General features: G+C 41.6%; 1 protein-coding gene across 12 annotated transcripts in view; it reads left to right on the forward strand.

Moving 5' to 3' along the window:
- The window catches only part of SDCCAG8 (SHH signaling and ciliogenesis regulator SDCCAG8), a 231,402-nt gene that overhangs the window by 45,834 nt on the left and 157,769 nt on the right, over positions 1–27,799 (forward strand). For 11 of the 12 annotated variants that reach the window (XR_008317478.1, XM_053301744.1, XM_053301752.1 and 8 more), the window contains exons 5-11: positions 1,592–1,717; positions 6,770–6,901; positions 9,633–9,697; positions 10,406–10,594; positions 12,219–12,357; positions 20,546–20,698; positions 23,479–23,613. Coding sequence is in view for 11 of the 12 variants with exons in the window: in XM_053301744.1 (XP_053157719.1) it covers positions 1,592–1,717; positions 6,770–6,901; positions 9,633–9,697; positions 10,406–10,594; positions 12,219–12,357; positions 20,546–20,698; positions 23,479–23,613 (939 nt within the window). In the remaining variant the exon portion in view is untranslated. The remainder of the gene's footprint in view (positions 1–1,591; positions 1,718–6,769; positions 6,902–9,632; positions 9,698–10,405; positions 10,595–12,218; positions 12,358–20,545; positions 20,699–23,478; positions 23,614–27,799) is intronic. The other variant, XM_053301707.1, reaches the window with a different exon arrangement.

Consider the following 27,799-nt stretch of genomic DNA (forward strand, 5'->3'; position numbering starts at 1 on the left):
TTTTTCTCAGGCACACACATACATGTCCATAGTATACCCATCAAATATGCAACCATGCTTTGCGATATTGGGCACACATGCACTTACACTCCTCTTGCTATATCCACACGTAACACCTATAAATGTTCTCTCAGTTTTCATTTGTATACTCACATGCCCCTCATACTTCAGCCACACACATACATACACACCACCGACATCATCATGATGTGCATGGTTCCACAGGCTATGTAAAACTTGATCAATTATTCCCATTTCTTATCAGAGGTGGAATGGTATATGGAAGGAGAGGGACACAGAAAGTTGCCTTGGAATCATGGTTTAAGGCAGCATTTTTTAATTTCTATGTATCTCCTCACCTCACATTGAAAGGTCCTAATTCAGGGCAGGCTTTGGAAGGTTTTAGAAAGGCACCTTACATCTCTCAGAGTTTGCTCCACACCCTTAACAAAGTTAGCTGAGCTTGACCTGAGTGAAATTTTATCACTTCAAGAGCAAAAGTTTTTTCTTATCCTCATTGATCTCAGAGTTGCCTGCCCACCCTGTTCCTTTTGCTGCCCACCCTGTTCCTATTTTCCGTACATTGGATAAAACATTGCTGGGAATTGCAATACTTGGAGCCAAATGTGATATTGTAGTGTGGAGATGCCTAAGATTTTGATTCTTTTCTTTGCTCTTTTCTCCTTTTCCTTTTCTGAAAGCAACCCCAGTCAGTGTCACCACACAAATGGCCAACACCACTAACATGTTACCACTAACCTGTGAATCTGGCCTTTATCTTACTTTAGTTATTTCAGGAGTCATAGCTTTGAGAGGGTGTAATCACTGATTCATTGAAGTAGACACGACCAGGGGTCAAGAAATGTTGGCTCTATACAGCAGCCAGACAAAAAATTTCTTATTCATCAAGCTGTGTTGGTACATTACTTGTCAAGATTTGTTTCACTCTTCAGACATCATTTTTCATTCATCACAAACAAGAAGACTAGTGGATTTCCTGAGCCCTGGACACGACCGCTTTGCCACATTTTGCATGAGATTTTTAAAATCTGCTTTTCTCTCTTGAATAGCTGTGTTTCCACTTAGTGACTTGAAAATGACTCAGACTTGTATACTGATTCAAAACTCAGAATACAGAGTAGTACTCTGCATACCTGTCTGAACACTACCAATCAGAACAGCCTTAGAGACAGAAATGTGGCACTTAGATTTTTGTGCAGGTTTAAGGATGGAAGGAAATACACTTCTGTTGTGTTTTAACTTTGGAAAAGGTTAATGTTTGTTATGCTGTAGCCTGGTGGTTAGGGGTCATATTCTGTTCAAGGGGGAAATTCTTTAGGTGGCAGCGCTGGTACAACAATTACATTCATATTGGAATCGGCTTCAGGAATGAAATTTCTGAAGTTTGGTGTATAGCCCTCCCCCTTTCCCAGTTTAAAATATATTTCCTACTATATCTTTAGTTTGATTTTATGCAAAAGCAAATATTAAGCATTTAAGCTATTGTCAAGGGAACCCCCAAATAGCTGAAACAAGAGAGTATTTCATTTCACTACCATCCGTTTCACAGTATACATATTTAACTCTCCAGGAAGAAATGTCTGAACTGAAAGCTCGTATCCATGTGGTTGTACTTGAAAATGAGAAGCTCCATGATCACCTGAAAATGCTAACCGTGGAGCATACTTTGAGAGAGCAAACTCTCTTGGATGCTTCAGTAAGTTTTCTTAAATTTAAAAATATTGACTCAAATTGATTATTTGCCTTAAAAATGTACTTGAACAACAAATCAGTCATTACAGCACCACCCCCACCACCCCAGTCTGCTATGCTGCCTCATCATGGCGAGAGGAGGGTGTTCCGGGGAGGGATGAACAAAGTACACTGCAAGATATACTCCCAGTAGGGTCACCCAAGGCACGCACAAAGGTCATCTCAGCTGCCCAGCTAAAGCAAGCAGGCACCTATATTGGGCAGCAGTAATATAGGAAGGACAGTAACTTTAGTGACAACAACAAAGGCATAATTTAATACTTGGGGGAGAAGGCAATGGTAAATCACTCTCGTATTTTTAGCCATGGATAGACAAAATAGAATGATTGTTGATGTAGTGCCGGAAGATGACCCCCTCAAGTTGGATGGTACTCAACATGCTACAGAGGAAGAGCTGAGGATCTCTCATAGTACCGATGGTGTTTATGATGCAGTTAGGTTAACGCCTTTTGTATGTCTAATGGCTGATATTGCCATGTGGGAAAAGAAAATCCAAAGCAGCAAAGACAGATTTACAATGGGAATGTGGAACGTAAGAAGCATTAATATAGGAAAGCTCAACACAGTCAAAGAATAAATGAATCAACTACAGATTGACATCTTGGGCAACAGTGAATTAAAATGGTCTGGAATAGGACATTTTCATTCAGAAAATTATACCATTTACTACTCAGGACACAAAAAATAAAGAAGGAATGGTGTTGCTTTCATAGTTAGGAAGGATATAGCAAAGACAGTACTTGGGTACAATGCAGTCAGTGACCAACTAATATCAATTAGATTTCGTGGGCAACCCTTTAACATGACAGTTCTTCAAGTCTATGCCCCAATGACTGATTCAGAAGAAGAGGAAACAGATGAGTTTTATGCTCAAGTTCAGTCTAAAATTGACAGAACATGCAAGCAAGATGTGATGCTGGTGGTTGGAGACTGGAATGCCAAAGTTGGAAAAGGTAAGGAGGAAAACGCAGTCTGAGTGTATGGCCTCAGAAACAGAAACGAAGCAGGAGAACAACTTATTAGTTTCTGCCAATCCAATAATCTCTTCATTGCTAACACATTCTTCAAACAACCAAAGCAGCACTTATACACATGGACATCACCAGATGGAATACACAGAAATCAAATTGATTACATTATTGGTGCAAGGAGTTGGAGCTCAGTTATAACAACAGAGCTCAGTTATAACAACAAAGACATGGCCAGGGGCCAATTGTGGAACAGACCACGAACTGCTCATGTGCAAGTTCCAAGTCAAGCTAAAGCGGAAAAATAAAGCTATCCAGTTTCCCCAATATGATCTTGAGAATGTACCCACCATTTCCAAGGAGAACACCAGGAACCGCTTTGAAGTTCTGAACCACATTGATAGGGAACCAGAGGAACTGTGGAATGAAATCAAAGAAATTGTTAAGGATGAACAAGAAAAGAGACTGCCAAAGACCAAGAAACAGAAGAAAGCAAAATTGATGTCAGAACAGACAGTGGAAATCGCCAAGAAGAGGAGAGAAGCCAAAGTCAAGAAAAATAAAGACCTTAGGAAGGAACTGAATAGGGAATTTCAGAAAGCTGTTAGAAGAGACAAGGAGCAGTACTACAACGACATCTGTAAAGACCTTGAGGATGGAAATAGACATGGAAAAACAAGGAAAGTTTTCAAAAAGATCTCTGAACTCAGAAGGAGTTTCCAACCTCAAATTGGTATGTTAAGAGATGCCAAAGCGCAGATAGTTAACTGATTCAGAGAAGATCAAACAGAGATGGAAGGAGTAAACTGGGAATCTGTATAGCAAGGAATCAACATCCAAGATATGCTAGAAGGTATTCCTTACTTGCAAGTACCTCTAGTACAGGAAGATGAAGTTAGATCAACATTCGGGTCATTACTAAGTCAGAAGGCTACAGGAATTGATGGAATGGCTACAGAAATATAGCAGGCAACAGAAGAAGAATCAGTCAAGGTTTTAACCAAACTATGCAAGGAAATTTGGAAAACGACACAATGGCCAAAAGATTGGAAGTGGTCAGTTTACATACCCATACCAAAGAAAAGAGACTTAATAGATTGCGCAAACCATCACACAATATCCTTAATATCACATGCTAGCAAAATAATTCTCAGGATCATCCAACACAGATTAGAGCCCTATGTGGAAAGGGAAATGCCATATGATCAAGCTGGTTTCCGAAAAGGCCAAGGTACAATTTGCTGCTGATGCATGCTGGATAATTTAGAAAGCCAAAGAATACCAAAAAGAAGTCAGTATGTGCTTTATTGACTAGAGAAAAGCCTTTGATTGCATCGATTATGTCAAGTTGTGGAATATCCTTAGGAAAATGGGTGTCTCAGAACATCTCATTGTTCTCATGGGAAACCTATACACAGGACAGGAAGACACAGTCCAGATGAAACATGGTGAAACAGACTGGTTCCGGATCAGCAAAGGAGTAAGGCAAGGCTGTATAAAGTAAAGTTGTGCCCTTGAGTCGGTGTCGAAACCTGGCTGTATACTTTCTCCTTATTTATTCAATTTATATGCCGAACATATGCTGAGGGAAACTAGATTGGAAGAAGATGAGCACGGTTTTAAAGTTGGAGGAAGAAATATTAGTAACCTGCGCTACACTGATGACACCACTCTGATAGCTGAGAATGCAGATGATCTGAAAGCTCTAGTAATGAAAGTCAAGGAGCACAGTGATGAAATAGGAATATGACTAAATGTAAAGAAGTCTAAACTGATGACAACAGGTTCAGCAATCAGGCTCAGAATCAATGATGATGACATTGAAGTGGTGGATAGTTTTTGCCTTTTAGGATCAACTATCAACACTAAAGGATCGAGTAGTCAAGAAATACGCTGCAGACTAGCACTTGGTAGGGTTGCAATGAAGGCCTCGGAAAGGATATTTAGATGCCATGATGTGTACATAAGAACAGCCCTGATGGATCAGGCCAATGGTTCATCTAGTCCAGCATCCTGTTTCACACAGTAGCCTAACAGATGCCACTGGAAGCCTACAGTCAGGAGATGAGGGTATGTCCTCTCTCCTGCTGTTACTCCCCTGCAACTGGTACTCAGAAGCATCCTGCCTCTGAGGCTGGAAGTAGCCTATAGTCCTTCAACTAGTAGCTGTTGATAGACTTCTTCTCCATGAAGTTATCCAAACCCCTCTTAAAGCCATCCAGGTTGTTGGCTGTCACCGCATTGCATGGCAGAGTATTCCACAAGTTGATTATGTGTTGTGTGAAAAAGTATTTGCGTGTGTTGGTCCTAAATTTCGTGGCAATCAATTTTATGGGATGACCCCTGGTTCTAGTGTTACGTGAGAGGGAGCAAACGTTATCTCCTTCCACATTTTCTACACCATGCATGACTTTATAGACCTCTATCATGTCTCCCTGCAGTCTTTTTTCTAAACTAAAAAGCCCCAGGTGTTGTAGCCTTACCTTATAAGAAAGGTGCTCTAGGCCCATGATCATCTTGGCCGCCCTCTTCTGCACCTTTTCCAGTTCTACAATGTTCTCCTTTAGATCTGGTGACCAGGATTGTATGCTGTACTCAACTGTGGCCGCACCATAATTTTGTATAAGGACATTATAATATTAACATTTTTATTTTCAATCCCCTTTCTAATGATCCCTAGCCTGGAATTGGCCTTTTTCACAGCTGCCGCACATTGAGTCGACATTTTCAATGAGCTGTCCACCATGACCCCAAGATCCCTCTCCTGGTCAGTCACCGACAGTTCAGATCCCATCAGTGTATACTTGAAGTTGGAGTTTTTCGTCCCAATGTGCATCCCAAGATCCCTCTCCTGGTCAGTCACCGACAGTTCAGATCCCGTCAGCGTATACTTGAAGTTGGGGTTTTTCATCCCAATGTGCATCCCTTTACACTTGCCAGCACTGAACCACATTTGCCATTTTGTTGCTCACTCACCCAGTTTGGAGAGATCCTTTTGGAGCTCCTCACAATCGTTTGGACCGTGGTTTTTCCATGACATGCTATGGATGCGAAAGCTGGACTTTGAAGTAGCAAGATAGAAAAAGTATTGATGCTTTTGAACTTTGGTGTTGGAAAAAACTTTTGAGGATACCATGGACAGCCAGGAAAACAAACAAATGGATCATTGAACAAATCAATCCAGAATTTTCACTCAAGGCACAAATGACCAGGCTCAAACGATCATACTCTGGATGTATTATGTGAAGACCTGGCACCCTTGAGACATCCATGATGCTGGGAAAATTTGAAGGAAAGAGAAGAAGAGGACAACCAGCAGCAAGGTGGATGGACTCGACTATGACAGCAATGATTGCATCACTGAGAAATACCTTAAAGGCCAAGTTGAAGACAGATCATCCTGGAGAGAATCTTATATACAGTATATGGTCGTTAAGAGTCAACATCGACTCGGCAGTACTTAATCAGTTTACAACAAATGCACACACATTGCATATATTAGGTGAAATAGAGATGTGTATTTGTCATGTTATGGTGTGCGTGCAGAAAACAGGTTCATACTCGGAAGGGGTCTCAGGAATATTTTCTTTTATGAAATAATCCTAAGTATGTCTCTCTTTTTCTAGAGTTTAATGTGCTAAAAATAGAGATAGCTTTTTCTCATTATAGGCAAATGGATACTTGTAAGATTTTGTCAGTCATCTTTAATTTTGCCTAAGTCCTCCCCCCCCGAGTTTAAAGCAGTAGCACACATTAATGCTTAAAAATATTCTTAATATCACCTTGCCAGGAAATATTAAAAAGTTAGCAACCCACACAACATTTTACCAGACTGTATTCATATTCTTGCAGTTTGTATGGTTGTTTTCTAGAGTTGAGAATTTTTACTCACCCAGACTAACTGTTTGCAAACATGTTTGAATAGGATTATTTGTATCCTAATTTTTTACATAGAAGTGACATGTGCATTTAATGTATTTTACCAATAAAATAGACAGAGACTGAAAATATTATGGTTTTTGTCTCAGGTAAATCCTCAAAATGCCAGTGTTGTAGGTGGCGAGTATTCTGATGTTTGTGAAGCTGCCAAATCATCTTCCCGTACCAATGAACAGACTATAGCAACTACAATAGAAAAGGAAAAATGGAACCTAGAATTGGTGAGTGTCTTTAAACATCTATTGAACATCTATTTGAAATATTAAGCGAATATTATTTGGTTTACTCTAAGAAACTGTTTCCGTGTTGCTCCAGAAAATGGAGAAAAATTGGTGTAAATTATACCTTTAATAACATACAAGCTTAATTTTATAAAATGGAATGCAAGCTTTTGAGTTGCACAGGCTGACTTTTGGGATCCATTCAGGATCCCTAGAGTCCAATATTCTGTCTCCAGCAGTGCACAACCAGATGCTTCTAGGAAGTTCAAGTATAACCCATTTGCTCTCCATATGTGGTGTTTGAGGTATTATATTTTATTTACTGGTCAATAATAGTATTTACACCTAATCTTTCTGGTTCTAAAGCATCTAAAGCGTCTGCGCCTAGTATACACCCTCAAACATGGAGGTTTTGTTTAGCTGAAGAAGTCGGTGAAGAGTCCTGTGGAAAAGCTTGCTGTTTTTCTTAACAAATTAAGTTAAATTAAGAAACAATACAATCCTGATTTTGTGGCTCTCAAAATGAGGATGTGTGAAAAGTTAATTATTAAAAGTCGGCCTTTTATTAGAAATGTGTGATTTGTCATTCTACTGTTGATGGTTGATAGAAACTGATACAAGTTATTCTTAGAGCCCTCTAGACATTACAACTTGAGCAGTGCTCAATTTACAGTAGGGAGGAAGTCCCTATGGTGCGGCCACATTTGGGTACTGTGTACAGTTTTGGTCACCTTATCTTAAGAAGGGCATTATAGAACTAGAAAAGGTGTAGAAGAGGGTAACTAAGATGATCTGGAGCCTAGAGCACCTTCCTTATGAGGCTAGGCTACAGCATCTGGGGCTTTTTAGTTTGGAAAATAAGTGACTAGAGGGAGACATGATAGAGGTGTATAAAATTATGCATGGAATAGAGAGGGTGGACAGAGAGAAGTTTTTTCCCCTTTCTCACAACAGTGGGGTCATCCAATGAAACGGAAGCCCAGGAAATTTAGGACTGACAAAAAGGAAGTACTTTTTCGCACAGTGCATAATTAATCTATGGAATTCTCTGCCATAGGATATAGTGATAGCCACTAGCTTGGGTGGCTTTAAAATGGGCTTAGACAAATTTATGGATTATAGTTCTATTGGTGGCTACTAGTTTGGTGGCTATAGGCCACCTCCAGCCTCAGAGGCAAGATGCCTCTGAATACCAGCCACAGTAGGAGAGAGGGTATGCCCTCATATCTTGTTTGTGTTGCTTCTCAGAGGCCTCTGGTGGGCCATTGTGGGGAAAAGAATGCAGGACTAGGTAGGCCTTGGGCCTGATCTACAGGGCTGTTCTTATGTGCATATATGTTCCTAGATCTTGATTTGGAAAATCCTGGAGTTTGAGACTGCACTGTAGAAGCACCCAGTAGGGTGTGTGTGTGTGTGTGTGTGTGTGTGTGTGTGTGTGTGTGTTTTGCAAACTTCTTGAATTTTGGCCCACTTCTAATCTTCTATACCAGGGATTCTCAACATTGGGTCCCCAGATGTTATTGGACTTCAGCTCCCAGTGGCCTTTGTTTGTGGATGATGGGAGTTGAAGTCCAAAAACTCTGGTGATCCAACACTGAGAATCCCTGTTCTATACCAATACCAGGCAGACCTGGCTAATTCAGAGGCTTCATACTGCTTGCTAATTGCAGGGCTCAATATTGCCCACCCCATTCCCTACTGTGCCTGAGAATTCTGAGGTCTTGAATGTTAGCGATGTGCATGGGCCGTGGTTCTGGCTGTAGTCCAAATTAGTCCGTGGTTTGGTGCTCTGGTCCAGCCATATCACAGACCAATCTGGCAGTTCGAGGTGGCGCTGAGGTGGGTGATAAGCGGCACCTTTAAAAGTAAAGCCACAGGTCTTTACCCACATGACTGCTGCTCCAGGCAGCTTCCTTTTGCAGCAGTGCTCTCCCTAGCAGCCCACGTGTGGTGGAGGCACAGCTCCGTCTCTCACTTGCCTTCCTCGCATGTGTGGGAACCATTTGCACGGTTGGCATGGTGTTGACCTTTGGCTTTACTTTTAAAGGTGGCACTCACTGCCCTCCCCCGGCGCTGCCTGAAACTGCTAGACTGGTCTGCAGTTCAGCCGAACTGGTTTGCTAAACCACAAACTGGTTCGAATTCAGACCACGGCCCATGCACACCCCTATTGAGCATACAGCTCTACTGTATATTGATAGGTGGTGTCTCTGCTTCAGGCTATAACGTTTCTGGTTCAATCTCATTGGCTCCTGACAGTGTGGGAGGTGAAGGCATGAAGAGAGTGTGTGATTTCCCCTGCTCAAACTTCATACACTCAATTTAAAATTCTCAGTATGTCCCCAACCAGCGTTCTTCTTTCCCTTGGATTTTGTTTTGCTAATCACTTAATTGTGTAAAAGAGGCCAGGGGAAAGCAAGTGGTAAGGTGCTATTACCTATTATTTTAGAAAAAGTAATAATAAAATTCTGCTCCTAGTGGTGGTTGTTATGAACATTTAAAGAGACAGACTGTTAATAAGTAAGTAACAGTACTGTCTATTCATGGCTTCTCAAAAGTAAATCTCATTGAGTTTAGTGAGACTTGCTCTCAGATATATGTATATAGGATTGCAACTGTAAATCTATTTCCTATCTCAGCTAGTCAAAAATAATGAAGTATTAATGTTAACCAGATTTCTCAACCATCTCTTAAAGTAAGAGCAACCGTGTGCATTTATTTTGTTTTAAAGGAAAAACTAAAACGTCTCTATCAAGAAAAGACAGAAGCACTTGAATCTCAGGTCCAGTCCATAAGGTAAAAAGAAATTAAGGTTCTTTATTTAGATTGGTGACTGACACCTGAATTGATTTTCCTTAGTTTGACTCATTACTTCTGGACACAGTTCAGTATGATCAATCATCAGTCATTTTTCCTGTACTCGTATGAAACTTAAGACTTTGGCTGTGTTCCAAGTCTTTGTACACAGCCAAAGGCTAGGAAAGAATTGTAGAAACTTCATTACCATACATATGTTTTTATTTCTTACTCTCCTTTCTGTAGTCAAGCCACATTTTTGCATTGATTCAGGCAGTACTAGCAAATAAGCTCCTAGAAGCACAAGCAGCACAACTGTTGAGATGAGACTTTCACAGAATTCTGTTAGATGAAATTTATTATATTGCTGGTGATGAGAGATATCACAGGTACTAACAATGAGTGATATCACATGCTCTGCATTTTTTTCAATGCCTACAATTATTACTAGGTTTTTGTACTTTTTTTCTTTAGTATGATGAAGGATATGTGCCTATTCACTTATCAGCACAAACATTTATGTCACTTTTTAAAATGGACATTAATGGTGTAAGGCAACCCACTCCCTCCCACAGCAGTGCTTTAATACTCAAAGAAAAATGGATTTTTAAAAATCATTTTTTCTTTGAATAGTGTGCTGTCCCCACCTCCCACTAGTAGAACTGTAAAATTTTCTGTTTACAATGCTGTGTGCCATTATTTTTCTAGAATGGAGTTAGCAGAATCACAAAAAAACTGTGAAGACCTAAGTGGAAGATTAAAGCATCAGCATTTGCTCAGTTCAGCAAGTAATTCTAATAAAGTTGGTGGCCTTTGCATGAAATGTGCACAACATGAAGCTGTACTTTCCCAGACGCATTCACATGTCCACATGCAAACCATTGAAAGGCTCACAAAGTAAGTACTAGGACCGTTAAATCTGAATTAAAACAAATGATTGTAAGGTGATCTAACAACATTACAGCCCATTGTGAAATTCTCTTATGCAAGACCTATTAAAATGAATGGAGAGGCTATTCAAAATGAGAGTCGGTTTTCTTCCTTCCAGCATGCTCACATAAGGGTGCATGTGGTTGTTTTTTCATAAGTCTTTTGGAGATAACTTTAAAATGTTGAGTGTTAAAAGTGTAGTCATTTTCCTAATATGAGAGTTATAAGAATTTGTTAAGCAATCAGCTACTAAACTACATTATGTAATATTCAATTAAAGCAAAAAAACCTTTGGTTTGCAGGGGTATTATGGGTGTAGCAACCATAATATCACCGAGCTCTAGAACCAACCGAGCTCTAAAAAATGAGAAAATTTGATGGCCCATGATTTTCACGCCATGAGGACGTGAAATCTGATGTCCAGTCTGAGATATTGTACTGTCCTACAAAATCATAACCATGGAAATACAATTTGACTGGGTCCTCCATGGCCCAATGCGCACTACCTGTGTATGCTGGTGTCAACAGCAAAAACTGTTCAGAGGTATGTGCAGACACATACCACACTCTGTGGCTATGCTTTGCTTAAGTGGGGGAAATTATCTTCAAATGGGTTCAGACCAGTTCAGTAATATTAACCTTAAAGTCCTGTGGGAAAGTTGGCCATGGAATGGATGCACTTAAAAGGACAAAGGAGAGTAGGGGTACAAAATATGAAAAGAGGGTGGCTAGCTTTAATGCTGGGAACAGAAAAGAGGCTTGAAGGTGAAAGAGAGAGGAAGAGGAAGGCTGCTGGAAGAGGAAGGCTGCTGGGAGAGAGAGAGAGCATAGCTACCAACTATGACAACTCTACTGGGTCACAGCCAACTCTCTGCGGCCCGTTCTCCGGGACACCTCAAAAATCTCTCTTTAAATCTTGGACGCTGTTCTTGTCTGTACACCGCCCTGAATCTGTGGATTGGGCAGTTCTTTCTTTCTTTCTTTCTTTCTTTCTTTCTTTCTTTCTTTCTTTCTTTCTTTCTTTCTTTCTTACCACCTGTCAGCTATTTATTTGTCTCTAATTAAAATGTCTTGCGTGTGTTCCTTATTCCTATCTCTCCCCTACTGTCTAGATGTTAAACGGTTTAGCAGGAAATTGTTGCTTGTTTGTAAATCAGTATGTAAACATATGGCACTGTATACACAATCTGCTTTTAAAAGGTCCTAATGAAGAAGAGATGTACAACCTTAGCATTTTGGTTACTATGCTGTAGATTATACATATCTAAGATGCCATTCTACCGTTCAAAAGATGTTCAGGGCAGTTTCCCTCCTTAGTTTTATATGAAATTAATTCTTTATCATTATTATAGTCCATTTTCCTGGTTGCATTGACCAGTGTGTTTGCTTTTTTGTGTGAGGATGAGGTGCCTTCCAACTTGTATAGATCGTGATGAGACATCTGTTATTACTGCCATGTATTTTGCCTGTGCATAGTGGTACATAATGAGCTTCGTGTTATAAGTTTTACAATTTCAGTAAATGCTGGTTAATATTAATCCTGTTTAAGTGTCTGGGGGTTTTTTTAGTCTAGTCTTTTCTTTTTTTACAGAGAGAGGGATGAATTAATAGCAGCACTTTCTTCAGTAAGAACAAATCTATGTGAAATGCAGCAAAGGGAATGTAGTGCTTATGAACAGGTGAAGCAAGCTGTACACATGACGGAAGAAGCCAATTTAGAAAGAACACAGGTAAAATCACAAAAATGTTTGTTTAGCTTCCTTAGGTTGGGATCAAAAGAGCTGTTTCAGGCATGCCCGAAGATGGTCTACCTCTGCATATCCACTGCTGGAGGCAAAGAACAGAGAGACCATTGCCTTCATACCCTTCATTTGTGCTTCCCAGTGGCATCTAGCACAGAAACAGAATACTAATCTAGAATGGACCCTTGGCCTAATCCAGCAAGCCTTCTTTTATAATGTCTTAGACTATTTTCCAGTAGGCTTATGAGATCACCCCGGCATTCTGTGTATCCGTTCGTGTGTTTATCCCCTTCATCAACTTCGCAGTGCCTGGACCAATACGAACCAAACAGAATACAGTTGTAGGGATACATAGAGTCACCTCAACGGTGTAGTTTGTAATGATGTAATCCACCCTGATCCAAGATGGCGGCCGTGTGAATGTTTGAGGCGCAAGAGGTCTAACTTGTGGACCACCTAACCAATTTGAACCAAATTTAGTCCAGTTGTAGGGATAGTGAAAGGAAAGTAGGCAGATTAGTTCTTATTAGAACAACTACTTGTTCTTTGTTTTTTTGGTGAAGTGTTAGATACCAAAGGCACATGCACATTACAGCAAGTCTTATGAGGCGATGATTACTACGAAATGAAAAGAGCTCTGCCACACTGGGATATAATGTCTTTGCGCATGCGCGGCGGCCATTTTTTGGTGGCCATTTTAATTTTTTTTATTTTAAAAAATGGCTGCCGTGCATGCGCAATTGGTCTCTGCGAGGCCCTGGACCATGCCAGGCAGGCCTCGCAGAGGCCATTTGACTATGCGCGACAGCCTCCAAAATGGCTGCTGCTCCGATCTACAGAGGCCTGAATGGGCCGTGGAGGTGATATGAGAGGCTGGCGGGGGGAGGGAGACACACCCCCCCCGGCGGCCTACAGGAAGACCCCCAAAGGAGCTGAAGGTTAATTTTTTTTTTTAAATTTTTTTAATTGCGGACTTGCGCAGGGGTTCAGTTCCGGTCCGGATGGAACTGTGTGTGTGGGGGGGGGGGGTTCGATTCGACCCTGAACCCTGAACCAGTTCCAAACATCTCTTTCTCTCTCTCTCTCTCAACTGATATAGACACCTTAGGGCTGCGACTGTGAGTTTTATTGCCTGGTGCTGCTTCCTTTGCAGCTGCTGCTCTCCCCCGTCCACACCGCCTTTCCCCTTTGCCTCAGACTGCACCAAATCCTTGCCAGCACTCCAGTCCTTGCTGGCTGGCTGTTCTTTTCCCTCCCATGCACCCCCTCCACCTCTCCCCGCCCGCTGCTCGTGCTATTCAGCAGGGAATCACCTCTGATTTTTTTTTTACCTCCCCCCCACACCTGCCGGGGGAGTTTCTGCCACCGCTTCCTGACCTCCTTCCCCGTCCTGAGGCCCCGAGCTCTGTCCAGATTCTCTGGGCTGCTTAGGTTGTCACTGCCTCCCTCATCCTCCTCCGTCTGCAGATCTCAATGGAAGTGGGGAGGAGGTGTGGAGGCTGCCTGGCCAGGGAGAGCAGGCAATGTTTCCCAACCGGGGAGGGAGGGAAATGGGGTGCCAGGCAGTCAAGTTGGGCGGCAATAGTGAGTGCAGCAGACTGAGCGGCTGCCAGAAACTGTTGTGCGGGGGAAAAGAGGGGAATGGAGTATGCAAGCCACTAGCAATGATCAGGATATGCACTTTGTGACTATTTCTGTGGGTCCTGGTGAACTTTTATTTGTGTTTCTTGTTCCACAAGACAGCAGTTCTCTGATGCTGCAGGTCAAACAGATCAGAAACTTTCAGTAATATACTGTGTTGTCAGCTGTCCAAGGTGGTGGGATGCGGGGGGTGGGGGAGAATTCCAGTAGGCAACTGCAAGCCCTTAAGGGGTGCCCAAATTATATCTATGGATCCCACTCCAATGTTCCAATGTTTTTATGTCTTCTGAGGGCGGGCAGAGGAGGCGTAGCCTTGGGGTGGGGAGGGGGAGAAAGAGGAGAAGGCGGTTGTTGTGCAGAGGAGGAGGGGGACATAAGTGTCCTGGGAGGGGTCAAAGGTGAAAAAAAAGAATGAGCCCCTGGTGGCGCAGTGGTAAAACTGCCTCCCTGTAACCAGAAGGTTACAAGTTCGATCCTGACCAGGGGCTCAAGGTTGACTCAGCCTTCCATCCTTCCGAGGTCGGTAAAATGAGTACCCAGAATGTTGGGGGCAATATGCTAAATCATTGTAAACCACTTAGAGAGCTCCGGCTATAAAGCGGTATATAAATGTAAGTGCTATTGCTATTGCTATTTATAATGCACAGGGGCAGAGGGGGGACCCAACATCTTCAGCTAGAGTAGGCAATAAATTTTGAAATTTAAAAATTTGAAGTGAATTGAAGGTTCCTGCTGAGGAGAAAACTTTGAAGAATTTCAAGGGAAGCAAAAATAGTTTTAAGAAAACTAGTTATTCCTTGACAGTGGTGGCAGGAAAGCTTCATGCATCCCTGGTTCATTCTCATTACTATATGGTAGAAGAAGGTCTGCAGAAACAACAGAGTTTCTAACTTGCAGTTGGTAGGCTGCAGTGTAGAACAGAATGTGTCTCAATACTATTTGTCTTTGGGATTTAGTTTTCGGAGAGTTCCGGTGGAATATCTTGACTTGAATCGTGGGCTTGATTTCAGTTCTCAGTGCTATATTTTAAGTTATCTCTACCCACATTATCTTCAGTATTGAAGTTTTCTATGGGAAAAGTACTATATTATTCCTCTGTTCAACCTGAGTATTTTACCTTTGTGATATTAGCACAGTTAGTCAGACTGTTCATCCTCCAGAGCTCATACAAACAGTGTGATGTTCAAATCATCTGCGTGAACAGTATTAAACACTTTTTCTAATCCAGCATCTATGTTAAAAGTGGCTGATTTTAAATGTCTAGTTCAATGGAGTGATTCATTACCTTGATAACTAGTGCCATCTGCTGTGTAATTAGCAAATTACCTCTGATTTAGTCAAGTTTGTACTAAAAATAACTTTCATAGAAAACAAGAGTTATAATGTCCAAGTGAGAATTTATTCTTCTATAATATTCAAAGATGTGCTGAAAATAATTATGTTGAGCTCACTTTTGAGTGGTGGAGGATTATACACTTCCATCACTGCAGTTACATTACAAAATTAAACTGCACGTAGTCAACTACATTAATACAGTGAAATACATTTCACAGCCTGTGGAATGTATCAGTTTGGTTCCTAAGCCCAAATTCCCACTATGTTATATTTTTACTCTTTTCCTGCTGCCACTAATTACCTTTCCCCTTTAAAAACTACTTTTAAGAATCTCTTTCCCCATTATATTAAAGGTAAAGTTGTGCTGTCAAGTTGGTGTAGGTTAGGCTATACATGTGACATAGATGAAATCAGTGGTAATTAAAATGTATTACTAATTTTTAAAAAACCTTAAATTGTAAAATAAAGATTATATACATACAATAAAATAGATACATTACTGATCAGATATTGTTAACTTAAGCCAGGGGTTCCCAACCAGTGGTACTCCAGATGTTGCTGAACTACAACTCGCATCATCTCCAGCTTTAATTTATTGTCGCTGGGGATGATGGGAGTTGTAGTTCAGCAACATCTGGAGTACTCTGATTGGGAACCCCTGACCTAAGTAATACTGTTATTACGGGATGTGGCTATAAGGCCAGGTTAGATCACTACCCTATATTATATGGCCTGCTAGTTCTCCATCCTTAAACTCCTCCCCCCAGTTAGAACTCACAGAGCTATAAACAGAGTTTTCTTGCTGAAAACTTATTTTGCAGTAAAGTCTTCCTTAAGGATCCCTCTGGTAAAACTTGACTGCTGAAGGCTTACCTTGCCAAGAAGTCTGTCTTCAAGTGAGGAAGAAAGACTTCTTTGCAAGTCTTGTGATGATTCAAGATACACAGTACAATATAGCTAAGTCTCTGCTCCTTTAGGTCCTCCCTGAAGTACTGACTCTGGAAGACTTTCTCTCTCTCTCTTCCCACAGCTACTTTTAGCTGCATTACTTCAGCTCTTTTCTTCCCTTCCATGGCTGTCTTCCTGCCTTCTCTTCCATTTCTTGCCCATCTGTCCTTGTTTATCTCTCTTCAGAGTTCTCTCTTTTTGTCTTGTTCCACTCATTTGGTCTTCTGTCTGTCTCTCTCAATACTATGTCTGACCTAATAGACACACTGGCCCCACTTCTTCAGCTAGTCATCATATGACATCTCTCAAACTTTAGGCTCATTGGTCTTTCATTATTGATCAACAATAGTGACTGAAATGTCTAATTCTGAACCATTTGCATTCTGACCTTTAGTCCCCTTTTTGATGCCACTGTGTCATAGAAATACAGTGAAGAACTATAGTCCCTGGTTTGATTTGCATAAAGATGGCTCCAGCATCTGAAGGGGGGGGGGGCATGCTGAGAGTGTGCCCATCCTGATGTCTCTGAAGACATCTCAACACACTGCTGGGGCATCCTTCAACCGTGTGTGTGGGCTGTTTGTCCTCTTTTGGTCAAAGACCGTAAATAATGTATGTATGTATGGCTGTTTGTCCTAATGGCTCCTAAACATGCACTCCAAACCCCTGTGTTTTAGACTGTGTGTTCAGAGGCCATTAGGAGGAACAGCCCCCAGATGCAATTGAAGGATGCCTTGACAATGTTTCAGGACATCCTTCAGAGACACCGGGGCAGGCGCTCACTTGGCACACACACACCCTTCTTTGTGTGTTGAGGCCATGTTTGTGTGAACCAGCCCCCTGAGAGACTAACATGTAAACATCCTAGTCTCTCGTAACCACTCTCATAACAACAGTAACCATTTGTCCTAGGTATGCTACCAATAGAGGACAATAACATAACAATGTGCACCTAAAATGTTAAGCAAGGCCAAATAATAAAGATTTCACCTCAAAACACAACTGCATATAATAAATGTTTTTCCCATCGTAAGGCCACCTTTCCAAAATAACCCTCCAGTTGACTTAATAGTAGCAACTTGTATTAAGTAGCAATTTCAGAGGCCACCATGTACAGAGAATATACACTTTTTCAATAGTGAAGAAGTGCCAGTGTATGCACCCATCATTTCATTTTTGAGCCTGCAAGTACTCCTCCCTGTCTACACTAGAACTGCTAAAACATGAGTCTTCTGCTGGTGAGTTGGACATAGAACTGGAGTGCAATGGTTGCACTATCACTGTTTTCTGTGAGAAGATGGAGTGTTGTGGAGAGAGAGAAAGTGAAAGGTGACCATATGCAAAGGACAGAGTGTGTTTATCTTTCAAGGCTGCATGGAACAGGGTTTCCCTACTTTTTAAAACAAATGTATTTCTTCTGTCAAAGATAGGAGAAAAAATATGGTAAGGGGAAGAAAAAGCAAAATGTGTTGTCTTTTTCTAGATGGGATTGCTACAACCTTCTGGACAGAGATAGCTTGGCCACAGTTACCCATGCTCTAGTAACTTCTCATTTAGATTACTGTAATGCGTTGTACGTGGGACTGCCTTTTAAAACTGTTTGGAGACTGCAGCTGGTCCAAAATAGGGCTGCAAGATAATTAACTGGGGTTGGGCATTTTAATCATATCATGCCAATGCTTTGTTAACTGCACTGGCTCTCAGTCCATTTCCGGGTCCAGTTCACTGTGTTGGTTTTAACCTTTAAAGCCCTAAATAGTTTGGGATAAGGCTACTTGAGAGAGTGCCTTACCCTATATGTCCCTACTTGGACCCTGAAATCTTCTTCTTTGAGGCGCAAGTGGGCTAACTTGTGAACCGCCTAAATGATTTGAACCAAATTTGCTACAGTTGTAGGGACACATAGGGATGCCCAAATGGTGTGGTATGTGATGGTGTCACCCACTCCAAGCCGCGTGAACTTCTGAGGCGCAAGCGGGTTAATTTGTGGACTGCCCAACCTATTTGAACCAAATTGGGTACAGCTGCAGTGAGAGACACACAGGGATACCTCAATGGCGTAGTTTGTGATGATGTCATCCACCCTGATTCAAGATGGCGGAAGTATAAACCTTTGAGGTTTTGAGGTGCAAGTGAGCTAACTTGTGAACCACTTAACCGATTTGAACCAAATTTGCTACAGCTTTAGAGACACACAGGGACACCTCAGTGGCATAGTTTGTGATGATGCCATCTACTCCAATCCAAGATGGTGGATGCGTGAATGTTTGAGGCACAAGTGCACTAACTTGTGGACAGTCTAACCGATTTGAACCAAATTTACTACAGCTGAATGGATACATAGGGATACCCCAATGGTGTAGTTTGCAATGATGTCACCCACCCTGATCCAAGATGGTGGACGTGTGAACTTTTGAGGCGCAAGTGCTCTAACTTGAGGACTATCTAACTGATTTGAACCAAATTTGGAACAATTGTAATGAGTGACATACAGGGACGCCTCAGTGGTGCAGTTTGTAATTATGGCATCTACCCCGATCCAAGATGGTGGACACATGACCATTTGAGGCGCAAGTGATCTAACTTGTGGACCTCAATTTGCACCAAATTTAGTCCAGAGGTAGAGACAGTAAAAGGAAAGTAGGCTGATTAGTTCTTACTAGAACAACTTGCTGTATTTTACTGTAGTCTTTGTTTTGTTTTATGTATGTATGTATGTATTTATTTTATTTGCAACATTTTTATATCGCCTTTCTGCCTTTACAAGGGCACCCAAAGCGATTTACAATAGATACACGCAAATGGATAAACACAGAAAGATGCAAATAACAGATCAATTAAAACGTTGTCCCAGGCTGTTGTTCTTTTCAGGAGCTGAGGACAAGAGCTCCCTGGCCTGGGTGCCTCCTTTCTTGCCTTCCTCTCAGGGCACACTGATCTTTCCGTACTCCTGGGAAGGTGAGGGGAGGGGCTGCCCCAACAGTCCTCACAGGCCAGAGTTGGTCTCTATGGGAGCCGATGTTATGCTCTCCCCTGGCCTGGGTGCCTCCTTTCATGGTCCTTCCGTACTCCCAGCTGGCCAGAGAACAGATACCCAGTACGGCCCCCATGCTGGCGATTCAGTTCTTTTCAAGCACGGCTGCTTCCTTCTCCACCCGTCCCCCTCTCCTCCGGCCTCAGTCGCCTGGCGCAGGAGCAGCAACTGCAACTGACATCGTTGTCGGTGGTTCGGTTGTTGTTGCCACCCTTCAGCACTGCACTGATTGGCCGCCTGTCGCAGGCTCCCGCTTGGAGAGGGAAAGAGTGTAAGAGCTAAACCAATAGAGGAGCGTAGCCAAGTCTGTCTCGAGACTGGAAACAAAAGAAAGAGAAAACGCGGATGTTTTAATTGGGTGTCATTTTATTCTTTTATTTAGTTAGCCATCCAGAAAGCAATTTGTTATAGGGAGCCAACAAATAAAATTATGTTGATGATATTGCAGTTTAGGATTAAAGTTGAATTCTAGATCTGAAAAGGCCAAATATTACTCTGCATTAGGAAATACTATAGCCTATATTTTGATTCTTTTTGGCAAGCTAATAATGAAGTAAACTGTATTTATAATCTGTGTTATATTGGTAAATGATGTCAACTGGCTTGTTTTCATTTGGGTTTTTCCTCACAGTTCGAAATGGTGGGGTGGGGTTAGAAATAGTTGGCTATCTATGACTATTTCACTTAGAAATATTTGTTTTTATGAGACTGCTAATGTCACAACATAAAATAAGTTGCTTGTCAGAATCACAATTTTAATAAACATGTTCTGTGGTTATAACCAGGCTAATATTCTAAGAAACAAGCTGATGAAAGTATTACTGTTACATTTTTCTGGTTTCATTCCATGAGTTGGAAGACATGCATTAGGACATAATAAGTGAAGCTTGATGACCTGTTAGTAAGATGTCACTATGTATAACACAGGATTGTCCTAAAGATGGGCAACATTTTCATTGGTTTAATGATGTTTGGAAGTTATAGTGATTGATTTCTCTCTTAAACGCCATGTTTGAGCACCAAGTTGTCCTTGAAAAACTAATAAATACATACATTTGTAACATATTGTGCATCTTTATTCAATCATATAAACTGGGTTGTTTAATAGAAACATGTTCAGTCTGGATGACTATTTTCCAGCTTCTTCAAAGATAATTTTTTTTTCAGATTAAAGAAATGTGTAATTAACTGATCTATAAAATATGGCTGTCTCCACAGGCTTTAGTTCAGTGTGAACAGCTTAAAAATGAGATGGAGAGACAGAGGCATCGTCTTGAAAAGGAGTTAGCAGTTCAGCTAGATAAGAGAGCTGGAGAGCGAGAAGCAGTTCGTGAAGAAATGAATAAAGAAAAAGAGAAGTTGTCATCCTTGGTATTCTAGCATTTTCTATATAAATATGTTGGAGAATAAACAGTTATGCGTTCTGCATTGTTTTGGGGTGTGTGTTACAGAACTTTGGAGCTGTTTTTGGCTGATTTTTTTTGGGGGGGGGAATCCATAATACAAATATAGATCAGCTTTTAGAGCTAGCTGTTAGAAGAGATGGTAGATATTGATATTTTTTCTTTTTGCAAAGTGGGTTCCTTCCAAAAACTTTGCATAGATATAACACTTAAAAGAACTTTATTGTTTTTATTGTTTTTTTAAAAAAGCTTCAAAAATGTGAGCTATTTAAGTAGATTCTAAAAGGTTTGCATCTAGTTTTGATAACCAGCTCCAAAGCCTGGTTAGGCCAAGAGAAAACCCTTGTAAACCATTGTTAATATAGGTGCGGATCTGACCTTTATTCATAATTAAGTCTGGTGAGGAAAGATCGAATTTTTGCCAGAGAGGAAAAAGTGGGCAGCCCTGTGGCCCACCCCAGTTCTCATAACCACCTGCATTAAGTTTTGATTGACCCTAAGTAATGAGTAAATAGGTGGGGAGTTCAGATAAAAATCATTTTATTAATCCCAACTATTCACATGGGGTTTTCATTACAGGTACTCTTTGAGAGTCACTTTGCACACCTTATCTTTGTGGGTGTACTTTGGCATTGGCATAAGGAGGAAACTCTATGTTTAGTGTCATGTGAAATACAGTCCCTCATTCCTGGCTTCTTCTCCCTAGTGTATCCTCAGCCCCATACTCCATTGTGGCCTCAGGTCAGGAGAGGGAAGAACAGAGCTTTCCAATGCCACCTGAACCTCCTCTTCCTCCCTTGGATGCTTCACCTACCTTGCCCTAGCAAAAGATCTGGTGCAGTCCTCAGCTATCTGCAAGCCTTCTCCTTGACCTCTTGTCTTGCCTCTCTAAATGCTTGCTGCCAGCGCTAGCATTCATATGCCTGCCCAGGCAGCTCACTTCTGTTCAGGTCAAAGTCTTGCGAAATTTCATCAAACGGCCTTGCTGAGAGCATTGCCTAGTGCTTATCCCATGTGGCAGCAGTGAGTATAGGTGAGATATACTCACCTGTCACACATGGCAGCAGTGGCGGTTGCCTTGTCTCTGCCTTGTTGCCTGGAGCTCTGCCTCACAAACCCTTCCTGGCAAGTCTGCTCCCATTGTCACCTGTGGGTAAGTTGGGGCTGTCCCGATCTTGTGCATATATTCTTCTTTCACATGTGCTGCACTCATTACAAACTTACTGCAAGTTGTGGCTTTGCAGTGTGTCTATACATAGCAAAGCAGGCATATGTGCAATACAGGAAAACCTCGGTATTTGTGGGGAGTTCCATTCCCTGCCATTACTGCAGATAAGGAAAGCATGAATACTGGGTCATTGAAGTCTATGTACTTGCAGGAGTTAGGTTCCTGGAGTCTGGGAAGCCATGGTGAAAGTGGTCCAAACTGGTGGGGGGCATAAAATAAAGTCCGTACCCCGTACCATGGTCCGCCGCACTCCAGCAGTGCCCCCACAAAGTGCCATTAAAAAAAAACCCTTTAAAAAACAAAACGAGCCACAAATGGCTCCTAGACTCAAAATGGCAGACGGAAATGACCTCGCAGGTAATCTGCCCACCCCCGACCTGTAAATACACAGGTCTTAACCCTTTTGTGTGCTGATTTTAAATCGTGTATACCAAGGTTGGGTGCTAATTATTTGACCACGGATACATGAAACCACAGATAGTGAGTCTGTGAATGCCGAGGTTTGCCTGTATTCACGTGTGAGGGCGTATATGTTTCCCTTACCCTTAGTCATGAAATGTTATGTATGACACATCCCTGAAGTGACACATTCTCTGTGTTTGCAAGATGTAATGTATTATCAAAGTAAACTTTTGTGTGTGTGATAGACTTCTCCATCCCTTCATAACCCACACTTGCTTTTAAGTAATAGAACCATTGCAGGCAAAATTCTTAATGTTTTCAAAAGCTAATGATTTTTGGTTTCATCCCATTGTTTGTTTATTTAGCATGTTTGTATAATGTCCACTACCGAAGTCTCTAGGCGGTTTACAACGTTAAAACAAACAAAGAAATTTTAAAACAAATTAAAACATATAAAAGTTGAAATTAAAATAATTACCCATAAAAACCACTAAATAGCTAAAAAGCTTGGCTGAAGAGATTTGTCTTCAGTTGTTTCCTAAAGATCAGTAGGGATGGAGCAACTCTAATCTCAGCAGGAAGTTGCGTTCCAAAGCTCTGGGGCAACTACAAAGAAAGCTCGCCTTTAAGTTGTCACCAGATGTATCGGTGTCACCCTCAGACGAACCTCCCCTGAACATTTTTTTAAAAAAAGAATTTTTGCTTTTATTAGTAATAGAAATAGAACAGGTTACATCTGAGATCTACATAGTCATACATGAATAAGAGCAATGACTTATCCACAGCAAAGAAAACAAGGGGGGAAAACAGTAATAGTATTTAAGTATTCTTAAATGAGTAAAGATAATCTATAAGAAAAAAAGGGTAGGTCTAAAAAACTAAATCTAATCATCGGAGAAAAAAATGGAACTTAAAACTCACAAAGAACACTCCCCCTGGACTTAAACAATTCAGAACAAGAATAGTCAATGGAGAAGAAAATGAAAATGAAAAAAACACTAGTTCTGCCATAATGTCCCCCGAACATCTTAATAGGCTGCGGGATTCATAACAAAGAAGGCATTCTCTTAAATATTTATTCCCTTAAAATGCTTATTTTAGGTTGTGTTTTCTTTCAGGTGATGTCTTTATCACAGAATGTGGCTGCTCTGGAGACTCAGGTTGATAGGGTTACAAGGGAGAAGGTCTCCTTAGCCAATCAGCTAGAAGAAGCTCAAAATCAAAATGCTTCGCACGATATGGAGATCAATAAGGTACACTTTAAAAAACACTAAATCATTTTTTAATTAGACATGAAATAGGCTAGTTTTATGCCTTGTAAATTTTGTGTGTTAATGGGGCATACTTTTATTATTTAACTCTTTTTGAGCAGGCCTTGAAGAAATGCATTTTTGACAGACAGTTGTTTATAAATACTTTCTAGTACTTTGTATTCTGATATTTGTCTAAATATTGCTCACATTAACTAAACGTATATTGCAGCATGGTTTTCAATTACTTTATTAGTAATAGAAATTAGGGATGTCCCCGAACTGTGGTTCAAGTGCTTTTAGGGAAATTTCAAAAGGGAACTTTAAGAAAAAGGAGAGCAGGTCCTTATCTGCTCCCCACCACCCCATTCAGCTTCCTGCTGGGGCAGAACGCATCCCAGTAACCCCCCACGTGGCGTCAACATGCAGCAGGCGGCCCCGTATGCTCCGAACCTCAGTTTGGGCACATCCCTAATAGAAATGTCAAAAGTCAAAGTGTGTTCCAGTTTATTTTTGTCTTTGTGGGATAGACACAGAAGGTCCTGATCCAGCACCAGTCGCAGATTCCCATTTCCATGTATTGGGAGCAGGGACTGATTTCTAGGGAACAGTTGCTTCCTATTTTCTGCTTTTAAAATAATTAAACATGCTGCAGTCATATACCCCAAGCTGGAGGGTCATAGCTGTGAGTCGACTTCTAGATCGGCGTCTAGCTCAACCCCCAAGCCATCATCCAGCTTGACACCAAAGTTGACGCCTCTGACAATGGCTCAACCAAGTATCTCATTTTTGCCATTGGATATGGCCTTGGCATAGATGACTTAAGCTGCTTCCCCTCTGAAGACTTTGGGAACTAAGCACCCACCGGCTCCCAAGCCTTTGATATCGGGGGTTAAAAAATCTTCAGAGACCAGCTCTTTGGCATTGAAGCCTCAGAAGCCTCCAACATTGATGCCTGTGCTGTTGATGCAGAAGAAACACCCCATGTCAGTGTCTCCAGCTTCAATGCACCAGAGACAGACCTCGCCTTTGGCTACACTGGTGCCATCGACATCGAGAGCTTCGGTGCTCAGACTTCAAACGCCTGCTGCTGCCCTCTCTCCTGTCCTTTCTCAGCCTCCCTCATCTATTGTACTATCCCAAGGACCAATGCCTTCCCACTCCCCTGTTAGGCTACCTCCTTGTGAGCCTGCCACGAAGGGTACTCCTCAGTTGCTCTCGCCTGCCATGTCAGCATTGCTGCACAAAGAGTTGGAGGCTGTGTTTGGTTCAGCTAAATCTGCCCCTTCAAATACAACCTCTAAAGGCTTCACGCTCTCTCAGGGCTTAGATAATGATGGGCCTGGAACCAGTGTCCCCTCTAACAGGGATTCCCAGATGTTGTTGACTACAACTCCTAGAATCCCCAATTAACAAGCCTTCTCTGTATTGCTGTTGGAATCTCCCACAAAATCTTTAGGAGGTAGCCGAATGGTTTTTGGAGGAGAGAGCCAGTATGAAGGGATTGAAGCAATTTAGGGTGCGATTTGAACGTAGAGACATATAGAACTAACATATGTCTTGCCTGAGAGATCTTCCCCTTTATTGTATTGATATTACAATATTATAAATGGTACTGAAGTGTACTTAATAATGTATATTAGGATATATTTGAGACATATATCTGAGGTATACCTAAAATTACATATCTGTTTTTGAGCTCTTGTTAGTAGGAACAATTTTTATTTAGATTCATGTACCTGTTATTTATAACATTGAAACTCATGTGGAAGAGAACTGTACAGCATCTTGCTGGTGAAGTCTGCTGCTGTGGTTCCTATTGTAAATTGGTTATTCGGCTGGATAGAACAAGGAATTTAAAATTTTTAAAATTCATTTTCAGTTTGGCTAGAATCATGGATGGCCTCTGATCATTTTAGATTGTCTCAGCCCACCAGCTTAACATATAAGTTAATACATTATATCTCTCATTTAATGTTGATGGGACGGAAAAGGCTAGAAGATCCATGATTTGTTTAGGAAACTTCCTTTTGTTGAGTATTGGAGAATAACACATTATAAAACATACTTTATTAAACATATACGTTACAAGACTCAGTTACCCTGCTTATTGAAAGTTTTTAAAAAATTGTTTCTTATCATTACTTATACAGGTCTTAATTCAGAAGTAGGACAAAATTAGAGCAAAGGAACTTATATTCCTCTCCCTATAGAATACAGAATCTTATCAATAATATTTAATATCATTTTTCGTGTCTGTGATGCTCAAATCATAGAGTATTGGAGATGTCTTGCCCTGTGTTTGAAATAATTGTATCATATCTATAAATCATAGTTGGGTTGGCTCTCTCCTCTTCAGACCGTTTGGATAGTGGGATGATCAATCATGCTGGGACAGACCTTCCCCCCCACCCCTCTAATTTCTCCTTGTGGGGTTCAAGATTCTTTACTGTTTGCTACTGATGTTTGATGCCTAGTTTAGGACCCTTTAGATTCAACTAACATTGTATTTTTCTTTTGTTTCGGTTTTGAAGGATAAGACCTTGTAGGTAAACCTGTTTGGTCTGGTTGGAGTCTCAGAGATGTAACCTTTCTGTTTCCATTTGTAATACTAATAAAAGCATTTAAAAACAAACACACACACACACACACAAAATAGAACCCTCAAGCAAAAGCCATTGCAGCTGGGGATTCTGGGAGTTGTAGTCAACAACATCTAGGAATCCCTGTTAGAGGGAACACTGCCTGGAACCCCCATGCCTGTTCCAAAGACGCCTTCCGTCTCCCCTGTCCATGAAATGTCCTTATGCTCTTCTTCTCTTCCTTGGAGGGGGAGTGCTAGCATTTCTCTGCACCACATGTGCCTATAAGACATTTTGATTATAATAGCTCTCAAAGTGCATTTGATTCATGCCATTCGTGTGCCAGTGATGGGTTTAGATCTTACTCTCTGTGTGGCTTGCCTGAACTTCGTTATGACTACGAGGAATATAGATTGTGGAAATCTATCCATACCTTCAAGGGGGAATCTATCTGATCTGGGGCGTGATCCATTGAATCCACTAGAATGGGTTCTGCGCCTGCGCGGAAGCCTCTCGGTGTCGAGTTCCACAGCTCCTTTACGGCGCCTGCGCCCCACCCCACGTGACCACATGGCTATTTAAGGCGGGAGGAAGCGCAGGCAGCTCAGTTCCTTTCCGACCGCCGTGGAAATCGGTACATTCGGTTTCTGTGGCTCCTCATACTGGTTTCCTTCATAAATTGCTATCTTTGGAAAGTTCTACTGTTATCAATCTCGGACTGACTTGGAAAACGCTTTGACTTGCCCTAATAACTAGCGACAGATCGGACTAATATCTAGCTATAGACTCTGGACTGCCTTCGGAAAACACTCTAGTCTTACTCCACTGACTGATGACGGATCGGACTGATATTTGACTTTGACCACAGACTGTTACCTGGTTCTGTTTGTGAGTACCTCTTTGTTTTTTTTTAAAAAAAAGATACTCCCAAGTCGAAAAATACTTCTAAACGCTGTGAGAAATGTAAAGCCAAATTGCCCTCCCAAGATGCCCATAGCTTGTGCTTGCTGTGTTTGGGTGAGGCTCATAACACCTCAACATGTAAAATTTGCCAATCCTTCTCCAAGCAAACTCAGAGAAACCGCGAATTGCGTTTGAGGGCTTCTATTTATGATGACGTTCTGGCAGCTCCATCTACGTCAAAGCAGTCCCCTCAACCGCATGGTTTGAGGGACCTGGAACCTAACCAGTCTAAAACCTCAATGCCCACCAGAAAAACCCCGCACGCCTTGAAGAGGCAGGGGGAGAAGATGGCTTCCTCAGCAGAGCCCGCCAAAAAGACCTGGAAGCCTTTGGCATCGGCCTCAACTCTGTCTCAGGACGTACTCTTCGTCTCGATATCGAGACCGTCTACGCCAATGCGTACGGCATCAAAGCCTCGCTCGACTTCGCCAAGATCCCCAACTTCGACATCGAAGCAACCGACATCGAAATCAGGAGAGACATCGACATCGAAACCTGCATTGATGCCGACAGACTCATCAGCGTCGACACCCCCCACCGATGCCATTCCAACATCGACTCCGTTGATATTGAGCATACCACCAATGCTGACTTCAACAACCTCGAGGCAGTCGATACCAACAGCAAGGGATTTAATGCCAGCA

Source organism: Hemicordylus capensis, chromosome 1, assembly GCF_027244095.1.
Source record: "Hemicordylus capensis ecotype Gifberg chromosome 1, rHemCap1.1.pri, whole genome shotgun sequence".
In the NCBI taxonomy this organism is placed as follows: Eukaryota; Metazoa; Chordata; class Lepidosauria; order Squamata; family Cordylidae; genus Hemicordylus; species Hemicordylus capensis.